At 40.8% G+C, this 22900-nt stretch overlaps 2 protein-coding genes across 2 annotated transcripts; both read left to right on the forward strand.

Annotated features, from left to right (window-relative positions):
- Window positions 1-169: 169 nt before the first annotated feature.
- Window positions 170-16836, forward strand: LOC144032811 (serine/threonine-protein kinase DCLK1-like). Its single transcript, XM_077540247.1, has 16 exons — window positions 170-312; window positions 1023-1404; window positions 2546-2895; window positions 8326-8425; window positions 9203-9319; window positions 9410-9504; window positions 10465-10552; window positions 10614-10780; window positions 11896-12015; window positions 12098-12244; window positions 12322-12455; window positions 12566-12643; window positions 13766-13862; window positions 13949-14029; window positions 14115-14228; window positions 15349-16836. Exons 2-16 carry the CDS (start codon window positions 1044-1046, stop codon window positions 15571-15573), a joined length of 2274 nt encoding a protein of 757 aa, XP_077396373.1. The 5' UTR covers window positions 170-312; window positions 1023-1043; the 3' UTR covers window positions 15574-16836.
- Window positions 16837-17915: 1079 nt separating this feature from the next.
- On the forward strand, window positions 17916-22820 carry n4bp2l2 (NEDD4 binding protein 2-like 2). The gene is made up of 6 exons (XM_077540248.1): window positions 17916-18732; window positions 19063-19883; window positions 20657-20781; window positions 21738-21826; window positions 21911-21987; window positions 22091-22820. Exons 1-6 carry the CDS (start codon window positions 18673-18675, stop codon window positions 22248-22250), a joined length of 1332 nt encoding a protein of 443 aa, XP_077396374.1. The 5' UTR covers window positions 17916-18672; the 3' UTR covers window positions 22251-22820.
- Window positions 22821-22900: the final 80 nt, after the last annotated feature.

Here is a 22900-nt window from a genome sequence, read left to right on the forward strand (position 1 = left end):
ATTGGACTTTATTGTATACATATTGCGCATGCGCGCTTCGACTTCGGTCTAGCACACAGGTCTGGGCGATCACCACCGCAGTGCAATGGCCGAGGAGGGAGGAAGAAAGATGACGAGGTAGCAGGTGGAGGAGGGGTGGGTTGGGGGGGGACACCGGCTCCAGCCCTGCCTCCTCTCCGCGTGCGAGCGCACGGCAGGCGGGCGTGCACACGCACCAACAAAGGGACACTCGGTCCGTCTGTGACATCAAATGAATGCATCTGGAGGCAACTTTCAAGGTTTTTTTCACACGCTTCTGCTCACATCTCGAAGGTAGGGACCAATACAGTCCTATTTCTTTCCATTGTTTTGTATTGTCTTTTTTTTTTTTTTTTTTTATCTATCAAGACGTCTTAATTGCTGAAACTGTACATATGCTGTGCGTTAGTTTGTGAATTCATTTTTGTTTTTAAAATGAATGCGAAATGTGCTGATTGTGAGAGGTGTCCAAACAAGCAGCATGGGATGGGTGTGACATGCTACCTCTTCATGTGTCCTAGCTGCAGCATGGTTGTGATGAAGGGGGCTTCTGACGTTCAACACGATCGGATTTGTGCGGATTTCCCCAAATACATAAAAAAAAAACAGACTCCTGATGTCTTGGTGATAACTGTGCCCTCGTGACATGCCTTTGGCAACATACCTCAAAGACCAACAATTATCACACAATATAGGCCTTGCTGAAATGAACCTGTTTTAAGGGGGTGGTCCTGTTTTATGAAAATGAACGGAAAATAGCCAACTGCCAAAAACAGTTGCGTAATCTCGCACTTGATGGGTGGGCAGGCACTCCAGAGACAATTGGACAGTTAAAAATCCATTTTATATAAAACAAGTACCGTACAGGTGTCACAACTTATTAGCCGCATGCTTTTATGCACTTTCAGTCATTTATTAAATGGGGCGAGCAGCCAAAGCGGCAAGTTACCACTGGAATAATGTCCACTTTAAAATTAAAGTCTTGTCTGTTATATCTTTATTAGGGCATAAAAGCAGCGCCAAATATGGAGCTGGAGCACTTTGACGAGCGGGACAAGGCGCAGCGGTATGCCCGCCGGGGCTCCAGGGGCAACGGGCTCCCCAGTCCCACCCACAGCGCCCACTGCAGTTTGTACCGAACCAGGACGCTGCAGACGCTGAGCTCGGAGAAGAAGGCCAAGAAGGTTCGCTTCTACCGCAACGGGGACCGTTACTTCCAAGGGATCGTGTACGCCATTTCCCAGGACAGGTTCCGCTCCGTGGAAGCGCTCCTGGCCGATCTCACGCGATCCCTCTCGGACAACGTCAACCTACCGCAGGGGGTTCGCACCATATACTCGATTGATGGCACGGCGAGGATCACCAGCATGGAGCAGCTGGTTGAAGGTGGGCTGTGTTCTGTTAGGGGAACTTTCCTCATGTCAAAAATGGTCTTTGAAGTCATGTATTGAATGTACCCTCACTAGTCTAAAAACGGTATTCTAAAGCATATTAACTCGCCATTTTCATCCATCCTAGGGGGGCTGCCATTTTGAGATTGTACCGGCCACTGCTGTTGATTTAAAGTGACATCAAAGTACACTCGGGTTCGCATTATTGTAAGGCCTTCACATGTGGGCAAGGAGAGCTACAAGTGCCTGTTTTGCATGGATGTCTGCTTATGGTAGAACGGAATTTGAATGTATATGCTTGAATATAGTCTTGTTAAATCATGTACTTAACACATTGACTCACATTGACGTTCACCGAAGCAATTCCCTTCGCTCTTGGCCGTTTTACTGGATTTTGACTGATTTTTCAAGGCCCACAGAATATTGTGTTATATTGCTCGAACCTACCAAAAGTAAGGTTAGAGTCTCTTCATTCATCAGGAAAAAAAAAAAAAAAGTATATTTGTATCATTTTCGTTTTGCAGCAATTAGCATTAGAATATAGCTAAGTTTAATCATTAGTCACAAACCTGAGGGAAAAAAAACTGTCAAAAAGAGCTTGTTGCAACATGGTTGATCTCTTATACTGTGCTGCCACCTGCTGGCTGTTTTTGTAATATCTACCATTGCTTTAAGGTTTCTCTTCAGTTTAGAAGCTGCATCAAAGCCTTCTGTATGTTATAGAATAAAAAAAACATTTTAAAAAAAGTATAAATACGTTTATGGGACCGTGGTAATATTTAAAATAGAACGTATGTATACGTTTTTGGGAGCAAATTAGTTAGGTAGAAATTTTGGGCATTTTGACGAATATCAGTATCGGCCTTTAAAAAAAAAAAATCTGATGGCCCATGAGAGGTAAATCTAAAACCAGTTTAACTAGTGTTGTTCCAATACCATTTTTGGGCATCCGATACCAATTCCGATACCCATCTTTGCAGTATCAGCCGATGCCAATACCATACCGATACCTAAGGGTTTTTTTTTTCCCTCAACATGAAAAAGCTGTCCTGCCATTGGTTCAGAGCATTCAAGGACCAATCGGATATCTTAGTTATCTTACCCCCCCCATCATGCATGTCCGCATCCTTTTACAGGCGAAAGCTACGTGTGTGCCTCCTTCGAGCCGTTCAAGAAGGTGGACTACACGCAGAACGTCAACCCCAACTGGTGCGCTGGCGCCAGGACGGGCGTGCCTTCCCCCCGCGACCCGCCCTCCCTCGGCAGCGGCAGGGCCGGATCACCGGAGACCCGGGAGAGCAAGGACTTCATCAAGCCCAAGCTGGTCACCATCGTCCGCAGCGGCGTCAAGCCCCGCAAGGCCGTGCGCGTCCTGCTCAACAAGAAGACGGCGTATTCCTTCGAGCAGGTCATGACCGACATCACCGACGCTGTGAAACTGGACAGCGGCGCCGTCAAGAGGCTCTTCACGGTGGACGGGAAGGCGGTATGGAACCGAGTTTCTTGTTGAAAATCTGTGCGGCGTAGCGTATACAGTGCTGATAGGGATTTTTTTTTTTTTTTTTGCGGAAAAAAAAAAAAATAGTGAAATCTACCCAATTGTTACATAGGAGGTTTCAGCCCAACGCCAGCAATGTTTTTTTTCTTCTCACTTTCTAACTTTATAGGCTATAGAAAAGTTTATGCGCTGCTGGAAAACAGATAGGCCGATGTCCACTTTATATCTATTGGGAATTGGAAGTTCGATTTCCCGGGCTCTATTTAATGTACTTCTTTGGAAAGGAAGTTAGACGGATGTATCTGCTAGCACAACAACAGCAAGTGATCAATCCTATTTAGTGACTCGGCTCTCATGTTCTCTAGATCAATGGCTAGTCAGACAGATAGGCAGAAGGACGGACGGATGGATGGATGGATGGATGGGTTGATTGGGTAAAAAGATAGATAGATAGATAGATAGATAGACGTTAGCTTGAAAAACAGATAAATGCTAGTTAAGTAGTTAGCTTAGCTTGAAAATCAATAAATGTTTAGATGATGGATGGATTGATGGATGGATGGATGGATGGATGGATGGATGGTTTGATTGGGTAAAAAGATAGATAGATAGATAGATTGATAGATAGATAGACGTTAGCTTGAAAAACAGATAAATGCTAGTTAAGTAGTTAGCTTAGCTTGAAAATCAATAAATGTTTAGATTATGGATGGATGGATGGATGGATGGATGGATGGATGGATGGATGGATGGATAGATAGATGGATGGATGGATGCAGTTTATCTTTGCTTGGAAAACAGATAAATGCTAGTTAAGTACTTAGCTTAACTTGAAAATAGATACATGATGGATGGATGGATGGATGGATGGATGGATGGATGGATAGATAGATAGATAGATAGATAGATAGATGGATGGATGGATGCAGGTTATCTTTGCTTGGAAAACAGATAAATGCTAGTTAAGTACTTAGCTTAACTTGAAAATAGATACATGATGGATGGATGGATGGATGGATGGATGGATGGATGGATGGATAGATAGATAGATAGATAGATAGATAGATAGATAGATAGATGGATGGATGGATGCAGTTTATCTTTGCTTGGAAAACAGATAAATGCTAGTTAAGTACTTAGCTTAACTTGAAAATAGATACATGATGGATGGATGGATGGATGGATGGATGGATGGATGGATGGATGGATGGATGGATGGATGGATAGATAGATAGATAGATGGATGGATGGATGCAGGTTATCTTTGCTTGGAAAACAGATAAATGCTAGTTAAGTGCTTAGCTTAACTTGAAAATAGATACATTATGGATGGATGGATGGATCAATACAGTACATCCATACAGACTAAATATAATATACTGTATGTGAATATATTTATTTTTCGTTATTCATCTGTTCAACTCAGCCTGTTCCTGACTGGCGAATAAGTGCCCTCCATGCTTTCGACCATATCACAAAAATCTAATGACTTTCGTCACCCCTCCCCTCCTCTCGGATGGTGTCTATGGTTTCCATGGCGATGTGGTTTCCTGAGCCGGTTGCTAAGGAACTGCTGCAGAGCAGTGCTGCGGGCAGTGATGCCAGGCATCTGAGTGTGTAGTAGCGTGCGGGATTCGGCTCCGGGATGCGGCGGCACCAGGATGGAGCACATGGCACCAGATTCCACTACCGAGTCCCGGGTTAGATCTTTTCGCCATGACGTCACACGTACTTCCGGATGGCGATAGACGGCGTGTTTCGCCAATGGAACCACTAGCCAACAAAACCTGCGGAATCAACCTGAGTGAGTTGGGGAAACCGGTGTGGACTTCATTTTCTCTTGAAAATTGGAAGCTGGACGGATTACATATTGTTGACATTTTTCCAATGTATTTTGTTTAGGTACACTTTGCAACTAGATTTGTCAAAATTAATCGATTAGAGCATTGAATTGAATCGAAAGTGCGAAATAACCACCAATCACTGGTTAATAAACAGTAATCGGGGAAAAAAATGCTTTTGTAATGCACTTAAATACAAAAGTAAAATGAGTTCGATTAGTCAATTCATCAATTGAATAGAATTGAATCGATAGATTAATCGCTTCTAAAAATATTCGAAAGCGACAACTCTATTTGCAACCATCGGATGGAGAATCGGTTGGTTTGGTGAGACATGATTACATGCAGATAAAGACAAAGTAACTGTGCAGGACTGACTTTGGTCTGAGGTGGTTCGGTTGGCCTGCGGCCTTCCACTCACCGCAGTAATGGACGCCGCTGCTCTGTAATTGTTATCACATATGTTATCATGATTTTTATTCACCACACTTTTTTGACTACTGACTGAGAATTGGTGGATGGGTTTGTATTTGTCATTTAACTACAAGTTACTACTTAATAATTAGTAGTAATACTACTATTGTTTCTGCTACTACTACTACTACTAGTACGATTACTAGTAATTAATAGGTAATTACGTTGTAATTTTCAGTTTATGTTTGTTTCCTTCATTAGCATTCAGCTTAGCATTCAGCTATTAGCATTCAGCTTTCAGCATTCCCACACAATTTCTCCAGAAATTGCACTTAGTCTAGTTAATATAGCATTTTATTCTCCTCACTTTTCTTTATGTCAAACAACTCCCACTAATACTTCCAATTTCCATTGTTCAAATTTCCAGTAGCTTCAAAAATTCACGCCTTCTGGGTTGTATATCGTCTGAGTCCACGTTACTAACAGTATTGGCGCAATTTAACATTTAATATCAACTTTTCCCCATTCATTTTCAATGGGACAGACATTAAACTTTTTCTAAGTATCATTTTCCACGTGGCACAGTTGGTAAAGCACATTGTCCAGTAACCAGGAAGTTATAATTTCATAATTTATCTCTCAACTGGCTTCATAAGCATTCCACGTGCATTCAGCTATTAGCATTCAGCTTTCAGCATTCCCAAGCAATTTCTCCAGAAATTGCACTTAGTCTAGTTGTATTATGCACACCTCCACCTACCCACACGATAGGTAAGGATTTGTGGGCCTAATCGGAAAAATTAAACAGGGTTTTCAGTTATGATCGTCGGGCTCGAGCGTGTACCGAGCGCATCAGGGATGAAAAGTCACAAACATCGCCACAGGATAAACACTCGAGATATTTTCCTGATCAGAAGAAAAGCTGTGATGTAGTGTAAGTAGGGCACCAGTGATTGTTCTGCTTTATATTGATTTCTTGTGCAGGCTGACTCAGTGACAGAGCGGCTCCATCAGGCCATATCACCCCCCCCCCCCCCCCCCCCCCCCCCCGCCCCAATCATCCAACACTCTCACTGTTGTCGAGCTGGAGCGTCCTGTACGAGTATCGACCGGCCAGATGGCTTTTAATCAGCCGGTCGGTCGGGCCATATGACAGACGATCGAGGAAGTCATCAATCAGAGGGAAAGATTGTGACGAGCCGGTTGCATTTTTATGAGGCCTTATCGAGAACATTTTGTCTTTCGCAGCATTTTGCATTTGCGTTTGCAGTCCTTATCCTGCACTTTCTATATTTAGCTGTTCAAACAAAAAGTCCGATTCTCCCCAGCACAAGGAAGCTATTTTAGATCACTGCCTTGATTTTTTTTTTTCTGCCGCAAGATGCTGATGATGAATATAACAATCAGCAAGCCCCCCCCCCCCCCCCCCCCCCCCGCCATTTTGGGCTGAAACCATTTCTGGATTCTTCAGCGGAGATAAAAGTGAAACATTTGCACCCTGGTGGTTGTGGACGCTGAGCGTGGCTGTGTGTGTGTGTTGTATAGCCAATCACAGCAGCGGGCGAGCGGGAAGCCAATTTTTGTCCTCCCTCCTTCATCCCATTTGGGAAGAGGCACAGGCTTGAAAGCAAGGGAGGGATTATAAGTCCCAAATAGTCCAGTTGTAGCCCAATGTATGTGAGAATGTGTGGTAGAATCAAAGTCAAAATATGAATTGAAGCGCAAATAATTATTGTATATCTTATTAGAGCCAGTGTTAAAGTACTGTGAGACTTAAAACAAACATTTTCCACATTTTAAGATGACTAACCAACATCAAACTGGGGTTTCATAAGTTGAATTTTCTTATTTTAAGATTTGGCATAATCTAGTCATAAGAAATGGAAAAATACAAACAAAGTGCAATATAGCACTTTATTGTCAGAATTTTTCTTGTAAAAATCAGTTCTGTTTTTTACACAGCTCATTTTTCCTCTTTCTAGTAAACTAACCTACTAGTTGTTTAGACTGGGAGGTTGTGGGTTCAATCCCTGGCTGGATACAATCAAAATGGGACCCGTTACCTCCTTGCTTGACACTCAGGCTAAGTTGGCCAAACCTAAATGAGTACGTATAAATTTTAAGCAAATAGTTTTATGTATTACAGCTTGGAAAAACTCAATATTACTTGTTTTTGGTCTAAAAAATACTATTTTCAAGACCACTGTGGTTGTTATGGGCCTATTATTATTATTATTTATTTATTTTTCAAAATCTTGCAGGTAAATTTAAGTAAAATTTTCTTGTTCTACTGGCAGATAATTTTGCATATTTGGAGTAATAATTTTCTTATTTTACTCCTTTTTTTTTCTTCAATTTTCTTCTGTCCTCTATAGAGTTGGGGTTTCAGAATAGGGTTTGGATTTCAAAGTAGGGTTTTAAAATAGGGTTATGGTTTCAGATTTTAGATTTTTTTTAATTTTTGTTTTTTTACTAGGAGTACAGTGGCCTCAAATATGGAAGTGTTAGGATGCACATTTTAAAATTACCTGTCAAGTAAATATTTGCCCACTAATTGAAGAGAATTTGTTTTTTTTTTAGCGGCCTGACAGCAGCTGTGCCCTCCTCATCTTCTCTTTTCTCACTGCAACACCCCAACGTCTCCTTGGCAACGACCCCCCCTCCCCTCCACCGCACACCCCCTGCTGGGAGTCGGCACACGTTATGGAGGAGGGGCGGACTTGATGGGAGGGCGTGTCTTCTTTGCCGTGCTCATTGTTTGGCTACTTTGGCTGAACTGAGGTGCAATAAAAACAAGTCCAAGTCAAGAAGTGCAACCAGTCATGTCGACATGACCATATTATGCACTAACTGCTTGAGTTAAGCTGGCAGAGGTAGGAAATGTGCTTGACTTAAGTGTATCGATAGCAGCTTTTAAGGAAATGGCCAGAACTCCATCAGCATCTTTTGATTTATTTATGACTGCTGAGTTGGCTTCATGCTAATGAGAGCACCGTTTGTTTACGTATTTGCAAGCGTGATTTAGGTGAGTGCTTCTCAAAGTGTGGAGCCTCTATTGGTACGCAGGCGCCCTCTTGTGGCACAGTAATCGAATACAATCGATTTGTAGTCAAATCATTCCAAACAAAACCACTTGTCACATGACGATTCAAATATTTTACAGGTCACGTGCCTTCAGGACTTTTTTGGAGAGGACGACATCTTCTTTGCTTGCGGGCCTGAAAAGTACCGCTACCAAGATGACTTCAGTCTGGATGAAAGTGGTAAGTCTGACCACAAGTTGTGCCTGATCATCTTGTTTGCCTCTTCCCGTGGCTGTTGGGGATTTTTCTCTCTGTGAAATGCGAATTGTGGATTAAGACAACAATGGAATTGAGAACATCCCTGACTTGCTACCAAGACAAACTCTCACAGTCTCAACATCTCAACAGCACTGTTTAAAAAAATAAAATAAAAAATCTTAAAAAAAATAATAATAATAATAATACACGTAAGAAAAATACTGTAAAAGAAAAGAAAATTACTTTCTCGTAAAAACAAATTTTTCCCCATAATTATTGTTTAATTTAATTTTATTTATTATTTTATTGTATTCCATTAAATAACAGACAAATATCTGTGAAATTACCATACATTGGAACATATTTTAACAATTAATATATGTTTTTCTAATGGAGTTTTTTTTGTGTGTAAAAGATGATAAATATTGTTTTTTGAAGTTACAGTGATATGTAAAATCAGAGTTTTTTGTAAATGATAAAATAAAATATTTTTAATATCCAGGAAAACCTGTACAATAAAAAGTACTATTTTGTTATATTACAGTTGTTGTTGTTGTTGTTTTTTTTACAGTGTGTGACGTTAGCTGCTAATATCACGCTTGACATTAAAATCCTTGTGAAAGCCATTTTCAGCTATTCCGCTTGGTTTAGTTTGCTGCGCTAGCATCGTATACCACATTTGCCTGGTGTCCGAGTTCCCTTTATTATTATTATTATTATTATTATTATTATTATTATTATTATTCTTTTTCTCTGCAGAATGCAGGGTGGCCAAGTCGGCCTCGTACGGTCGACTTCCGTCAGTGCACGGCCGCTGTTCTCCGAGAAGTGGCGGGATGTCTCGCAGGAGCAAGTCACCCTCATCTACTGGCTCAGGTCAGACCAAACAAATTCAGCATTGCTGACTGTTGGAAGGGGGGCAAAAATTACAACTGTCTGTTCTTTTTTTTTTTTTTTTGGCGACAGCTAACGGCACTGCAGGCAGTCACCTGTCCACCCCTCGATCGGGGAAATCCCCTTGCCCCTCGCCCACCAGTCCGGGCAGCCTCAGGAGACATCAGGTAGGGGAAATTACTTTTTATAGTCCTTTACAAATGACAAGCTAACTTTTCTTTTGGAGCTGATGGAGGTGCACAGTGCACGTGAAATGGAATGAAAATATAGCAAACTATTAGCGCCAGGCCGACTGGCCAATAGTATAGATTTAAAAAAAATAAAAAATAAAATGAAATTGACCAAATTGTGACTTTCTTCTGAGGTTTCAGCCCAGCGCGAACAAAAATGATGTCACCATGTTGCTGAAAGAAAGCTATAACTTGCTTATGGCAATGACACAAGTCAATACATTAGTTACACGTGCGCAAACTTACTTGCTTTGAACATTAGAAAAAAAAAATATTTGATGTGAAATAAACAATAAAATAAAAAAACTTATTAGATGAAAATTACACAATTATTACATAAACATTTAGAAAAAAATGTAAAAATCTGAGACACAAAATAAAAAAAAAATCAGAAAAATACAAAAGTAGAAATGCCAATATACTACTTAAAAAAACACCTCATAACACAGCATATACCAAAAAATAAATAAAAAAAAATACAAAAATGTATGACCAAAAAATGGCATTTGATGAAAAACCCAAATATAGTAAAATATTAGAAAAATACTATAATATGAAAATATTTGGCAAAAAGTCAAAAGAAGCACACAAATAATCAATATTTTTCATGGATAGGAAATCCACAAACATTACACAAACTAAATAAAAAAAAAAGAGAGAGTCCAAAAAAAAATCCAGTATAATCCCCAAAATAAACAAGTAGAAAATATTGTAAAAAATATGATACAAAAGAAAACATACAGTATATCATAGAAATACATTTTACCTTTTAAACTACACAAATCTTAGAATTCCAAAATAATGTCAGTGAATTGTCTTAATTTGTTGAAAAATGGTAACTTTAAATAAATGCCCTATAAATAAATTTGCGAATATTTTTGTTTTTGTTCATGTCAGGGATCGCAGCACAGCGGCTCGTCTCTCTCGCTGTCCTCCACCAAGGTGTGCAGCTCCATGGACGAGGCTGACGGACACGGCAGCGAAGGTGAGGCGCCTTGCTTGTAGAATGAACACGTTGATTTCATTCTGGCCCCTCCCCGCCGCAGCTGAGCCCGTGGACGCGTTCACTGTCCCCGCCGACATCGCCGAGCGCTACAAAGTGGGCCGCACTTTAGGCAGTGGGAACTTCGCTGTGGTGCGAGAGTGTGTGGAGAGATCCACGGGAAGAGAATACGCCCTCAAGATCATCAGCAAGGAGAAGTGCAGAGGAAAGGTGCTCAGCAGCTCCTCACTTGAACGTATCAAATATCATATCATTTCCGGGCTTTCTGCGGGTCATTAAAAAGCATTAATGATGATATTAGCCGGTCAGGTGACTCCATGAACAGATTTCTTCCAATTCCACACCAATTTTGAGTCTGCAGGTCACATGACCTGGAAGCTATTGAGCAGAAATGCTAAATTTTTATGTATAAAAATTCATAGAAAATATTAAGAAATGTGAAATTGAAACGCAAGAGTCGTATTTCATGCAGGAGGTGCAGCACTATCATCCCACACTGATTTTGAGTACATTGGTCACATGACCTAGAAGCTATTGAGCAAAAATGCTAATTTATGTGTATAAAAATTCATAGAAAATATTGAGAAATGTGAAATTGAAAACAAAAGGCATATCTCTTGCGGGAGGACCAGCACTACTATCCCACACCAATTTTGAGTCCAAAGGTCACATGACCTGGAAGCTATTGAGCTAAAATGCAAATTTTGCTGTATAAAAATTCATAGACTGAATCACTGGAGTTTAATTAGTACTTCGACCTTTACTAGAATATTTTTGTATATTTAAGAATCTATTCTTCTACTTAACCCTAATAAAGCCAAACATATCATATACAAGACATTTTGATGCCTCTATTTCATGAATATAATATTTTTTTTCCACCATTAAAACTCTGACGTATATGATCTGACACATGCATTGCACAGATAATCCATTAGAGGGCAGTATCACCCAGCTGATGGCTTTTGCATGCAGAGCGGCCTTGATAGATGGCAACAATTGAGAAAGGAGAGACACCTAATCTTATTAATATTGGGAAATGTTCTTTCTGACTTTTGGAAATACTAATATGATTGATATGTCGGTTTATTGTTATTTTTTTGACAGTTATAAATGTACGAATTTAAAGCATTGTGACCCGGTGTATCAAATATGACACACATTTTTTTTTTTTTTTAAAGGACCAATAAATACTATATTTACAAAGAATAATAATTTTCTCTCATATATTTCAAGGCTCAGGCTTTATAGGGTGTTAAGTAGAGCGAGCGAGTACTTTTGGCAGCCGCGGTTGTCCGTCTCTTTGAATTTTCTGTGCTGTGCAGGAGCACATGATCCAGAGCGAGGTGTCCATCCTTCGGCGGGTCAAACATCCCAACATCGTACTGCTGATTGAAGAGATGGACACTGGCAATGAGATTTATCTGGTCATGGAGTTAGTCAAGGTACGCGAAGGATTCATCAAACCCTCCCTTTGGTTTCAAAGCCGACTTTGAGATCCTCAAGCCAGTCTGTCTTTTGCGCAAGGGCGGCGACCTGTTTGACGCCATCACCTCGTCCAGCAAGTACACGGAGCGGGACGCCGGCTGTATGCTGTTCAACTTGGCCAGCGCCGTCAAGTACCTGCACGGCCTCAACATCGTCCACAGAGACATCAAACCCGAAAACCTGCTGGTAAAGCAACAAGCGCCCGCCGCCAAGCAGAATACGTTTTCTTCTTCATCTCCTCGTGTCTCGTGTGCGCGACAAAGGTCTATCGGCACCACGACGGCAGCAAGTCTCTGAAGCTGGGCGACTTTGGCCTGGCCACGGTTGTCAACGGTGACCTGTACACGGTGTGCGGCACGCCCACCTACGTGGCGCCGGAGATCGTGGCGGAAAAGGGGTGAGCGCTGCCGTTATCTTTCTGAAGGCGTGAATTTGGCAGGATTTCGCAATCCTCGTATGATATTTTGCTGCTGTCCCTAATGTTGTGGCCTTCCTGTTCAATTCCAGCTATGGCCTCAAGGTGGACATTTGGGCTGCTGGCGTTATCACGTACATCCTGCTGTGTGGCTTCCCGCCCTTCAATTGGTACGCGCTCTTGCATCATCACAAGTCCTGTGGTATTTGTTGCAATGTTTGTTTTTAATTTTGTAGTTTTCTGTTAGTTTTTGTTTTTGGTTAATTAAAAATGCTTAGTTTTAGATTAGTTTCAGTTTATGTTTTCATGTACAAGTGTATTACTTGTACGCAATATTTAATAAACATAAACCAAAAAATAATAATAATAATTTCTTACCAAGCATTGCATTTCTGCTGAGTTAAATGAAAAAGCAGAAAGGAGAGCCATTGGAGCCGAAATTCAATTCAAACATTCAAAATTCAAAATTTCGCCAAGGAGCGACATCATCTGAAGCTGCTTTCCTATTGGCTGCTGCTAGATGACATCACTTTTGTGCGACACACTTTCAAACGTCCTTCTTCCGGTTAAATACATACACTTAAACTTTAGGGTACTTCACTTATTTAGCCCATTATAGCAATAAAAATTCTATAATTAATTTGATACTTTCATTATTTTTCAGGGACAATTAGTACCTTTAAAAACACATTTTGCAACTCGCTGTCGACTGAAAATGACATCACAAGGGCTCCGGTACCCAATCACAGCACACCTGTTTTCTAGGTTTTGTCATGTGACATTCACAAGCTGAGCTGTGATTGGTTACCTGAGCCCTTGTGATGTCATTTTTAGTCGACAGCAAGATGCAAGACGTGTTTTTCAAGGTACTAATTGTACATGAAAAATAATGAAAATATCAAATTTATTATAGGCAAAATATTAATGTTTGACTGCCCAAAAAAAAATCACGTTTAAAATCATTCCTAAAGGCTCATGCATTAAATGAATTACCAAAGACTAAAATGAACGACATTTCACTAAAATTATAGTTAGTTTTGTAAACATAAAATGTAGTTTCAGTTATTTTTCATTTTTTAAAAAGCATTTTCATGATTAGACTAGTGTGGTGACATATAACATATTGTCAAGAAACGTTTAAGGTTGACTTCCTCTTTAAATGGTCCGACCCCACCTTATACCTCTCTGAGCTCGTCCACCCTGTCACACCGACCGGGTGTCTCGGGTCAGCCGTTCCGAGGACAAAGTGGAGACTCGGAGGCTTGTGGTGAAATGTTTGTGTGTTTGCACAGCAACGGTGACGACCAGGATGTTCTGTTCCAAGAGATCCTGAAGGCCGAGCTGGCATTCCCGTCGCCACATTGGGACAGCGTGTCGGACTCCGCAAAGGTCGGAGCCGCGCTCGGAAACCTCCCCAAGCGTCAGAATGTGACGTGGCTGCCACTCTAACGAATCTTGTCGCGTCTGTTGTTCAGGCTCTCATTAGTGGCATGCTGCAGGTGGACGTGGACCAAAGACTGTCAGCCGCGCAGGTGCTGGAGCACCCGTGGGTCAATGTAAGACGACGTCGATGATGTGGCCGCTTCCCGTGCGCTCGAACCTTCAAGCGGTGGTCGGCCAAATGTTTGTTTGCTTTCGCAGGAGGACGGCGCGCCAGACAACCAGCAGCAGCTGCCGGTGGCACTGAGGATCAAGAAAAACTTCAACACTGGACCCAAGGGCAGCAGCACAACAGCGGGCGTCATGGTCATCACCGTAAGTCTGCACACACTCATATACATGCATACATACGCACATGAAATGTTTTTGACACATTATATGTTCCAGGGAATAGTATCCTTTTTGAGAACATATCCTTGACTGAAGTATTTATTTTTGTGTCTTCAAAGGGAACAATGTGTATAATATTACAAATATTTTCTAGCAAGTCATGTTTTGGAGGGGGGGGGCGAAATCTGAATTTCAAAAAGTATTTTGAGAAAAACAAGCTGTAGATTTTCAAGAAAAAACGGCTTCATATTTTTCAAGAAAAATGAGAGGGGAAAAAAAATCTTATATTTTGAAAAAGGATAAAGGCATTTTTTTATTATTTTTTATTTTTTGGGAAAAGAAGTTAGATTTTTTTTCCAATAAACTAGAATATTTCTTATTTTATATTCAGTGTAGTACATTTTTTTGAACATTTATATACAAAATTATAAAAAACTCTTTTTTTGAGAAGTTGAAATATATTTATATTTTTTTAAATCTGTTACTGCTGCAAAAATTTACAACAAAAAAAAGTTGTTCTCCAAAAAAGTAGATTTTTGGAAGAAAATAAGTATATTTTCAAGAAAAGTGTGCATTATGAGAATGTTTCTTCAAAAAGTCAGAGAAATACTCACATTTTTCAAAATATATTGAAGGAAAAAAATATAGATTTCTAAAAGTTGTGTGTATTATTGGAAAAAATAGATTTCCAAGGTTTGCAAGAACGTATTATGTTTTCAAGCAAGTGGAAGGAAATGGACAAAAGTCGTGTTCTTTATAAGAAAGATGTTGAGAAAAAGTTGTGGACCGTAGTTCTATTTTTATTTAATTAAAAAAAATTATATTCCCAAGAAAGAAAAAAAATTTAACATTTTGCTTTTTAAGATTTGTACATTACCAAGAACAAAACGTTTCAGACAAGCTTATATTTTTGAGGAAAAGGCTTTTTTTTTTTTTTTTTTTTTTTAAATAAAGAAGATTTATTTATTTATTTACATATTTATTTATTTTAGGAAAACAATTTATTGTTGAACAATCCAGGCATGGCAAATGCAAGTTAGCGCTGTATATTTCCTGAACCAAAATGTTGCCAATGTTTATTGCCCTTGTTTGTTTCCTGCATCAGAACACGCCACTGGACAAGGAGAGGCAAGTTTTCCGTCAACGGCAAGATCACCCCGAGGCCAAGCCGGCAGCCACCTTCCCGCACGGCGCTCGCTCATCCGTCTGCTCGGCGTCCGCTCGCGACTCCAAGCCTGTGGTCCTGTCCCCCGCCGACTTCACGTCGGAGTCGGACGACTGTTCTCCTGGTTCGGTCGACACGGTGCGCTCGCCTGTGTCTCCGTTCTAAGTGCGCGTGTTTTTTTGTGTGTTTTTTTTATTGTGTTCATGCTGAAGAGCATTCAACCTCATCGTTAGCCTTAATCGCATAATTGCCTAAGTCATATTTGAATGTTTTCAGAAAACAAAAAAATAATCTTTTTTTTTTTTTAATGCAAGCTCACTGGCATTTTTTTTAAATTTATGTTGCAACAGTAAGTTTGCAATGACCGTGGCAATTTTGCTATAAGGATAACGTCACCAAATTTTGTGATTGTTATGATTATTTGTCTTTTTTTCAACATTTCTCTACCAGTTCAAACAACTTTAAAAATATTCACAGTATTCAAGGAGATCTGGGGAATAGTTTTCACACTTGCCCAAATTTCTAATTTTACTATAACGCCACATCTTTCATGAAAATAATTACGATTGAAATAAATGGAGCAATTTCCAAACTCATCTTTCCATATTTCACACCTTAATCAACCTACTCAAACCTTTTCAACGTCAAACTGTTCAACTCATTCAGGACATCTTGGGAACTATTCCCATTCCCCAAATCCACAATTGTTCACAGTAAAACACGGTAATTATGAGATATTTCATATATTTGCCACATTTTACAATTCCCAAATCCCAAAACCAGTTCAAATCTTTACCCTCTCGTTCCCCATTTCTTGATCAATTCAAACCATTCCAACTTCAAGTTCCACATTTCAGCATTCAGTTCCAGAGCATTTCACTTCAGCGTCCGCTCTTCAGTATTCACACGCGTGTTAGAATTTGAGTGAGAGCTTTCACAATCGAGATTGTCTAATGCAGGAACGCCAACTTGCTTCACAGACATTTGAATATCTCAATGTATGTATGTATTTATTTATTTATTTATTTCAAATGATTCTACCCATGCAGCAGATGTCACGTGACTTTCAGCAAGCTGTTGCCGCACCATCGAAGGTTCCGGTGCATAACCTTCAATTAAAACTTCGAGTGGGTGGAGCCAAGAACTTGCTTCTATAATGTTAGCACAAGTGTCATTAAGACTGAGGTTATATGTATTTATTCTTTTTTTTTATCCATTTAATAATGCTAATAATTCCTTGCTGATGGTTCCAAAAGTGACATTTTAAGAGCACATGACTGAAAGTGCAATTAGAGGCACGAGGCCCCCAAAAATGTTATGCTAAATGTGTCAGGAGCAACAGACAAGTGAATGAATGAAAGGTGACAAATGATATGAAAGTTACATGATGTAGCACAGAGCTTCCAGTCAAACATGACATTTTGTTGATTCAAATGTGGTCGTTTTTGGGGGACTTTTTTTGTTTTTGTTTTTCTTCAACGGGCGAGTAAATGTGAGTAAAGTGCATGTGCGCATCCGTTAAATGTGCTGTTTTAACTTGCATCAAATGTTTGTGTCCCCGAATGTGCTGCGGCTTGCTTGTTTGTACTCGTACCACGCGTCCGAAAGGAAATGTAACGCCACCTTGTTGTTTTGAAAGGGCTGTTAAAACGTTTAACTGACAGAGGCTGAATCAAAGAGCACAAATACGATATGATTTTTTGGGGAAAACATTTCCCTCTACAATCATCAACTCAACGGGCAGAAAATGTCAGTTTCATGTAACGACATATATTTATCCACGTTACAGTATTATAATGTCAGCATGAATAAGCTCCTTTCACAGGGGATGTATGATAGAAAACTGACTTTTTATTGACTTGTACTGTATACAAATTGTTGGGTCAGTGGATCGAGTGCCTGCTCGCCCATCAAGTTGTGTGAAATTGAACAACCAAGTCAAATTTTTGTGAGTGGCCTTTTTTTTTTTTTTTTTCCTGAAAATGTGCCTGAATGAATTTCTCCGCCAGTGACTTGAAAGCTAGCCTGGCTGAAGATCAGCCAAATTTATGCGGCAGCCACACTCCAAACATTTTACCACCCAAAGCCTGCTTGCGGGCAAGATGACGAGAGCCAGCATGAAGAAGCCAGCCAAACATTTTCAGGACTGTAACGTCATCACCGGTCCTCATAGTCAGGGAGATACCACCTCTGCCTCGATTTGAGCCAGGAAAAACCCTGGTTAGGTTTAGTTTCAAATGGTTGTGCCACCCTACTGACACAATTGAAAATGTTCAACTCAACTCAAATTTATTAAATGTGCTAACTTATTATCGAGATGCTACTGATACTAGATTTATCAGGGTGACTGCAACTGCACAGTAATATCATTTGTTTTACGTAAATAAATCATTTGCGAAAATGACAAATGAACATGGAAATGGCAAGTTGGGAAAAAAAATTGAAATGTCACCCGCCGGCCTTTAGATGGTGCGCTTCTTCTGTTGTACCAGTTGCAACCTCGGAGCGTTTCAGGCGAATTATGTAAACATAAAAAGATGAGTGATTAAGATTCATTTTGCTCATTTTTTTTTTACTAAATTAAAACACTGCGGGGCCCCATAAGGTGACATGGAAGAAAAGAAAGGGTCGAATCTCCAGTCGTTTCCTGTTTGGAAGCCGGAAATTCCCACATTCAAGGAACTCAGCAATTTCTTTTTTTAAACACTCACAAGCTTACTTCATGTAAGCCACATGGGGTCTCCCAGGCGGAGGAGCGACCCCGCGCCCAACCGGCACCGATGGTAAATGATCGTTCCACTCCTCCACCTGGAGCCCTGGAATTCAGCGTTCGTCCAAAGTGAAAGTCGTTGCTGACGTCACATCCGTAAACATTAGCTTTAGCAATGTGGCAACTAGCCGTACTCCCTTTCGTTTCATGTCAACACATCAATTAAGGTAAGCGCATTTTAGGGTTGAACGGTAAATTGAAACATTTAATTTATATTATTGACTATGAGTTTAACATTGAATCTACTCGCCCTTTAGCCAGCTAGCTTGTTCGGTCAGCTTCAGCATTGAAAGGGAAGTATGATATTATCATAATGTGAAAAGTACTTTCTAAAGGCTGGTATACAATTAGTTGCTTTTCTGGAGTGCCTCCCTACCCATCAACTGTGAAAGTTAAACAAGCAAGTAAATTTTACATTATCTGCCCATTTCAAGAAAATGTGTCTGTGGGCAAGACGTTCCACACTTTCGTAACCATGGAGACAAAGAGCTGAAATGTGGCTGGCCAACCACAAAAAAAGACTTGTAATGTGTGGAACTGCACAACAGAAGGAGGTAACGTACCACATGACAACAGCATGTTAGCTTATAAATTAATATAGTATAACACTGCGAGTTCGAACGCATTTTAATGTCCGCGCAAGTGGTCAAGGATAGCATTCATTCACATTCATTGATACACGACACAGGAGGTGGCTTCAAATGGTCAAAAATAATACCTGCACCATGTAATGCACATTTTTTATTAAAACGACAGATTTTTTTTTTTTAATCTGAAATGAATTTCATAATTGGCAGTTAATTCTAATAATGTTTGATAAATGCAGTCTGAACTTAAATTAAAACAGTTTTTTTTTTTTTTTTTTTTCACAATCTCTTGCGTAGATGTCTCAAGCTGCTCCCTCATGTGTCCAAAACTCTTCTGCCGATGCTCCAGCGGACAAGGAAGAAAGTACACCTGAGAGTGAAGCTGCCCACAAAGAGGCTACAGACGTTCAACGTGTTTTAAAGGAGGTGGGATTCACCAGCGCCACCTTCATTGGTCCCGCCTTCCCTTCTGAGAAGAACCTTGATGACTCGCTGAACGACTTTTACAAAGAAATCCAAGCCATTGACGATCAAGCTGAGAAGGAACGGGACCCGTGTGTCCAACTGGAAACATCATCAGCAAGCAGACTTCCAGCAACAACTCTCACGGAGGAGGACTTCAGCAAACCTTCAGAAAAACCTCCCGAGGAGAACATAAGCATAGCTCCAGAAAAACGTCCATCGTGGCGCCACTGGTACAAAAATGAGCCATATTCCACTCACAGGCCTGACAACGTAAAATCATCTTCTCAGGATCACCCGGATTATTATCCTCCTCCGCCATTCCACCCGCCTCCAAATCACAGATCGTTCCACAGAGTTTGCCAGCCTTCTTTCCCACATCCGCACCATTTACCTCCACCCCGCCACAGCCAGTATCCACCTCAATTTCCGCCGTTGCACGGCTTCTCGGCGCCCCTTCATTATAACCATTACAACAGGGGTAATGACAATGGTGGTGCTTATGATGCCGGCTGGTCCTGTGACGCACCACGATGCCATTCAGAAACACATGAACCCAAGCAGCAGCATTGCTACGCACACTTGGACAAACCTTCGTCTTTGGTGCTCATCCTCATGAGAGGCCTACCAGGCTCGGGCAAAACAACCATGGCGAGGTACGTTTTAGGCGGGGTGCACAGACACCAAATTAGTTAGCACGTCCGCCTCCCAGTCCTGAGTACTCGGGTTCGAGTCCAGGCTCCGGCCTTCCTGGGTGGAGTTGGCATGTTCTCCCCGTGCCTGCGTGGGTCTTCTCCGGGTACTACGGTCTCCTCCCACATTCCAAAGACATGCTTGGCAGGTTAATTGGGCGCTCCGAATTGTCCTTAGGTGTGTTTGTGCGTGTGGATGGTTGTTTGTCTCTGTGTGACCTGCGATTGGTTGGCAACCAGTTCAGGGTGTACTGCCCAAAGCCAGCCGAGATAGGGTCCAAAACCCCCCGCGACCCTTGTGAGGAATAAGCGGTCAAGAAAATGGATGGATGAATTACAGGCAGAGCATTTGACTGTTTTAAAATACTTTTGTCCTTTAGTATGTTTAGGTTCACAACAGGGAGAAAAATCAGCCAAAATTACTTACACTTACTTAGACTTATAACATTTAAAATAGAACACAATTATACGTTTTTGGGAGCAAATGAGTTAATAATCATGTCTATACTGACTTTAATTGTAAGGTGTCACATATCTTCAAATTCAGCCCAATTATCTGTGTGTATGTATGTACCCTACACCGCTAGAAAAGCTCTGAGGATATAATTTTCTTAGAGAACATACGATAATCAGGCTAGGGGTCGTTTGGAAATGTTCACATTTGTCGGTTTGTTTAAACTGCACTTGAATCAAACCCTTGAGATTTTCCTATGGGCCTGTGTTGACTTTTCTATCAGGGAGTTGCTGGAGATGGGTCCCAGCGGCCTCATCCTGAGCACAGACGACTACTTTGCCCACAATGGCGGATACCGCTACGAGCCGAGCCTTCTCGGGGACGCACACAAGTGGAACCATCGGAGAGGTGAGAAGCGCAGCTTGTCGCTATCCGTCGCATCCGTTCCAACTGCCCCATTGGTTCCACGCATGCGCGACCCAGGGATTTTACAGTTTATTGAATGGGTGAAGCTAGAGGGCAGCCGTCTTACATAACCACTCGCATTGTTATCAGTGCCTGATTTAAAGGGGAAGTCAACCTTAAACATTTCTTGACAATAATGTGTTATGTGTGACTTGACAAAAATAAACATGACATTGTAATTCATATTACATTTGTGGAATATGACTTTTGAAGCAAAATCCAGCCGTTGTTATCCATCTCATGGGTCGGCCATTTTGCCACTTGCTGTCGACTGAAGATGACATCACAGTTGCTCAGGGCTCAAGTGACGACCAATCACAGCTCACTTGTTTTCTGAAGCTGATCTGTGATTGGTTGTTACCTGAGACCGAAGCAACTGTGATGTCATTTTCACTCGACAAGAAGTAGCAAAATGGCCGCCTTCTGATATTGATATAAATGGCTGGATTTTGCTGTATAACTCATATTACAGTAATGCAATATTAACCTTAATACAATATTTACACTAGTGGGGCTGCATAGAACATATTTTCAAGAAAAAAAATGGGTTGACTTAAACTTTAATCCACCATTTTTGTAGGAATTGAGAGCCTATCAAAAGAATAAACTTCACTGTCTGCTTCAAGCATTCAGAGTACTGGGGGTGGGTTGTGCAAAAAAAAACAAAAAAAAACATTAGAGGTTAGCTGGATGTTGCTATTGAAAGATGAAGCGTAAATTAAGGTTGTCACAATTATTATTTTTTCCAATAATGTGCTGACTCGAGAGAACACATGTTTTGTTTGATTTCTATTTTGAGTGCAGTGCATAAATTTAACGTGTTAGTCCTCGGCGTATTGACTCCGTGGCACTTTAGTGCTCCACTCAAGCAGCCATATTGGCGTCGGCCTGCCTTTCAGCTAGCAACGCCATGCACGACGGCCGCTCCCCCGTAATCATCGACAACACCAACCTGCAGGCCTGGGAGATGAAGCCTTACGTGCAAATGGTGGGTTGAGAATGACGCTACTTCATTTTTTTTTGGAACATGACCATCACCTCTCTCTTTTTTATTCTTCTTCTCCTCACACAGGCCTTACAGCAAGGATACCGAATAGACTTTTGTGAACCAAACACCAGCTGGAAGTATGATCCCTACGAGCTGGAGAAGTAAGTTCCACGGGTTCGCAAGATCCGGGCTTGATTGTGGATTGCTTCCAAATCAACGTTGGGCCACACAGCGCTCAACAAAGTGCCGTTTTTCCCCTAACAGGAGGAACAAGCACGGCGTGCCTCAGGAAAAGATTGCGCAGATGCTGGATCGCTTTTCTTACCCCATCTCCGTGGACCTGGTGTTGAGTTCTCAGGAGCCGCCACACGTCCACCAGAGACGCCCGATGGAGCAGAGGAAAGACGGCGCGTCCTTCAAATAGTACATGCAGGATTTGTACAGCTTTTGTAATTTGGGATATACAAAAAAAAAAATAATGTCTTGTATTTTTTCAAGGCAATGTGATTTGAGCTATTTTTTCAATGATTTTTTTTTTTAAGTCAATTATGTTCTTACTGGCTGGGTTTCCATCAAACAGTTATGAATTTTTAAAGTGAATTTGCTGAAAATGTGCAAAACGGACATGCAACTTATTATACCCGCTTCCATCCATTCTTCTTTTGTGAATATTGAGAGGACCACAGTAGGTGGCGCTATACAACAAAGAGACGTGATCCACCTGTAATTTAAAAAAAAGAAGCAACGACTGCGCCGTGAGATGATGTCATATGAGTGTTTTTTTCTGACACAAGACACAAACGTGAAAAACAAAAGTGGAAAAAAAAAGTTTTTGCAAATTTTTGGCCTTTTTTTTTTTTCTTCATTTCTGGCGTTTCCATTCAGTTTTATTTTTGCATTTCTTGAAAATTTGAATAAAAATGGCTGGATGGAAACCCACCGAGCTACAGATTTCTAATCCATGTTTTATTAAAATTTTTGTTGTTTCAAGTCATCCACGCTTTTTCTTGAGACAGACATAAGAAACACCCACAAAGATGTGACGTGAGGTCAATTTTTGCTTGTGATGTTGAG

The sequence above is a fragment of the Festucalex cinctus genome, chromosome 13, assembly GCF_051991245.1.
Source record: "Festucalex cinctus isolate MCC-2025b chromosome 13, RoL_Fcin_1.0, whole genome shotgun sequence".
NCBI classification, from domain to species: domain Eukaryota; kingdom Metazoa; phylum Chordata; class Actinopteri; order Syngnathiformes; family Syngnathidae; genus Festucalex; species Festucalex cinctus.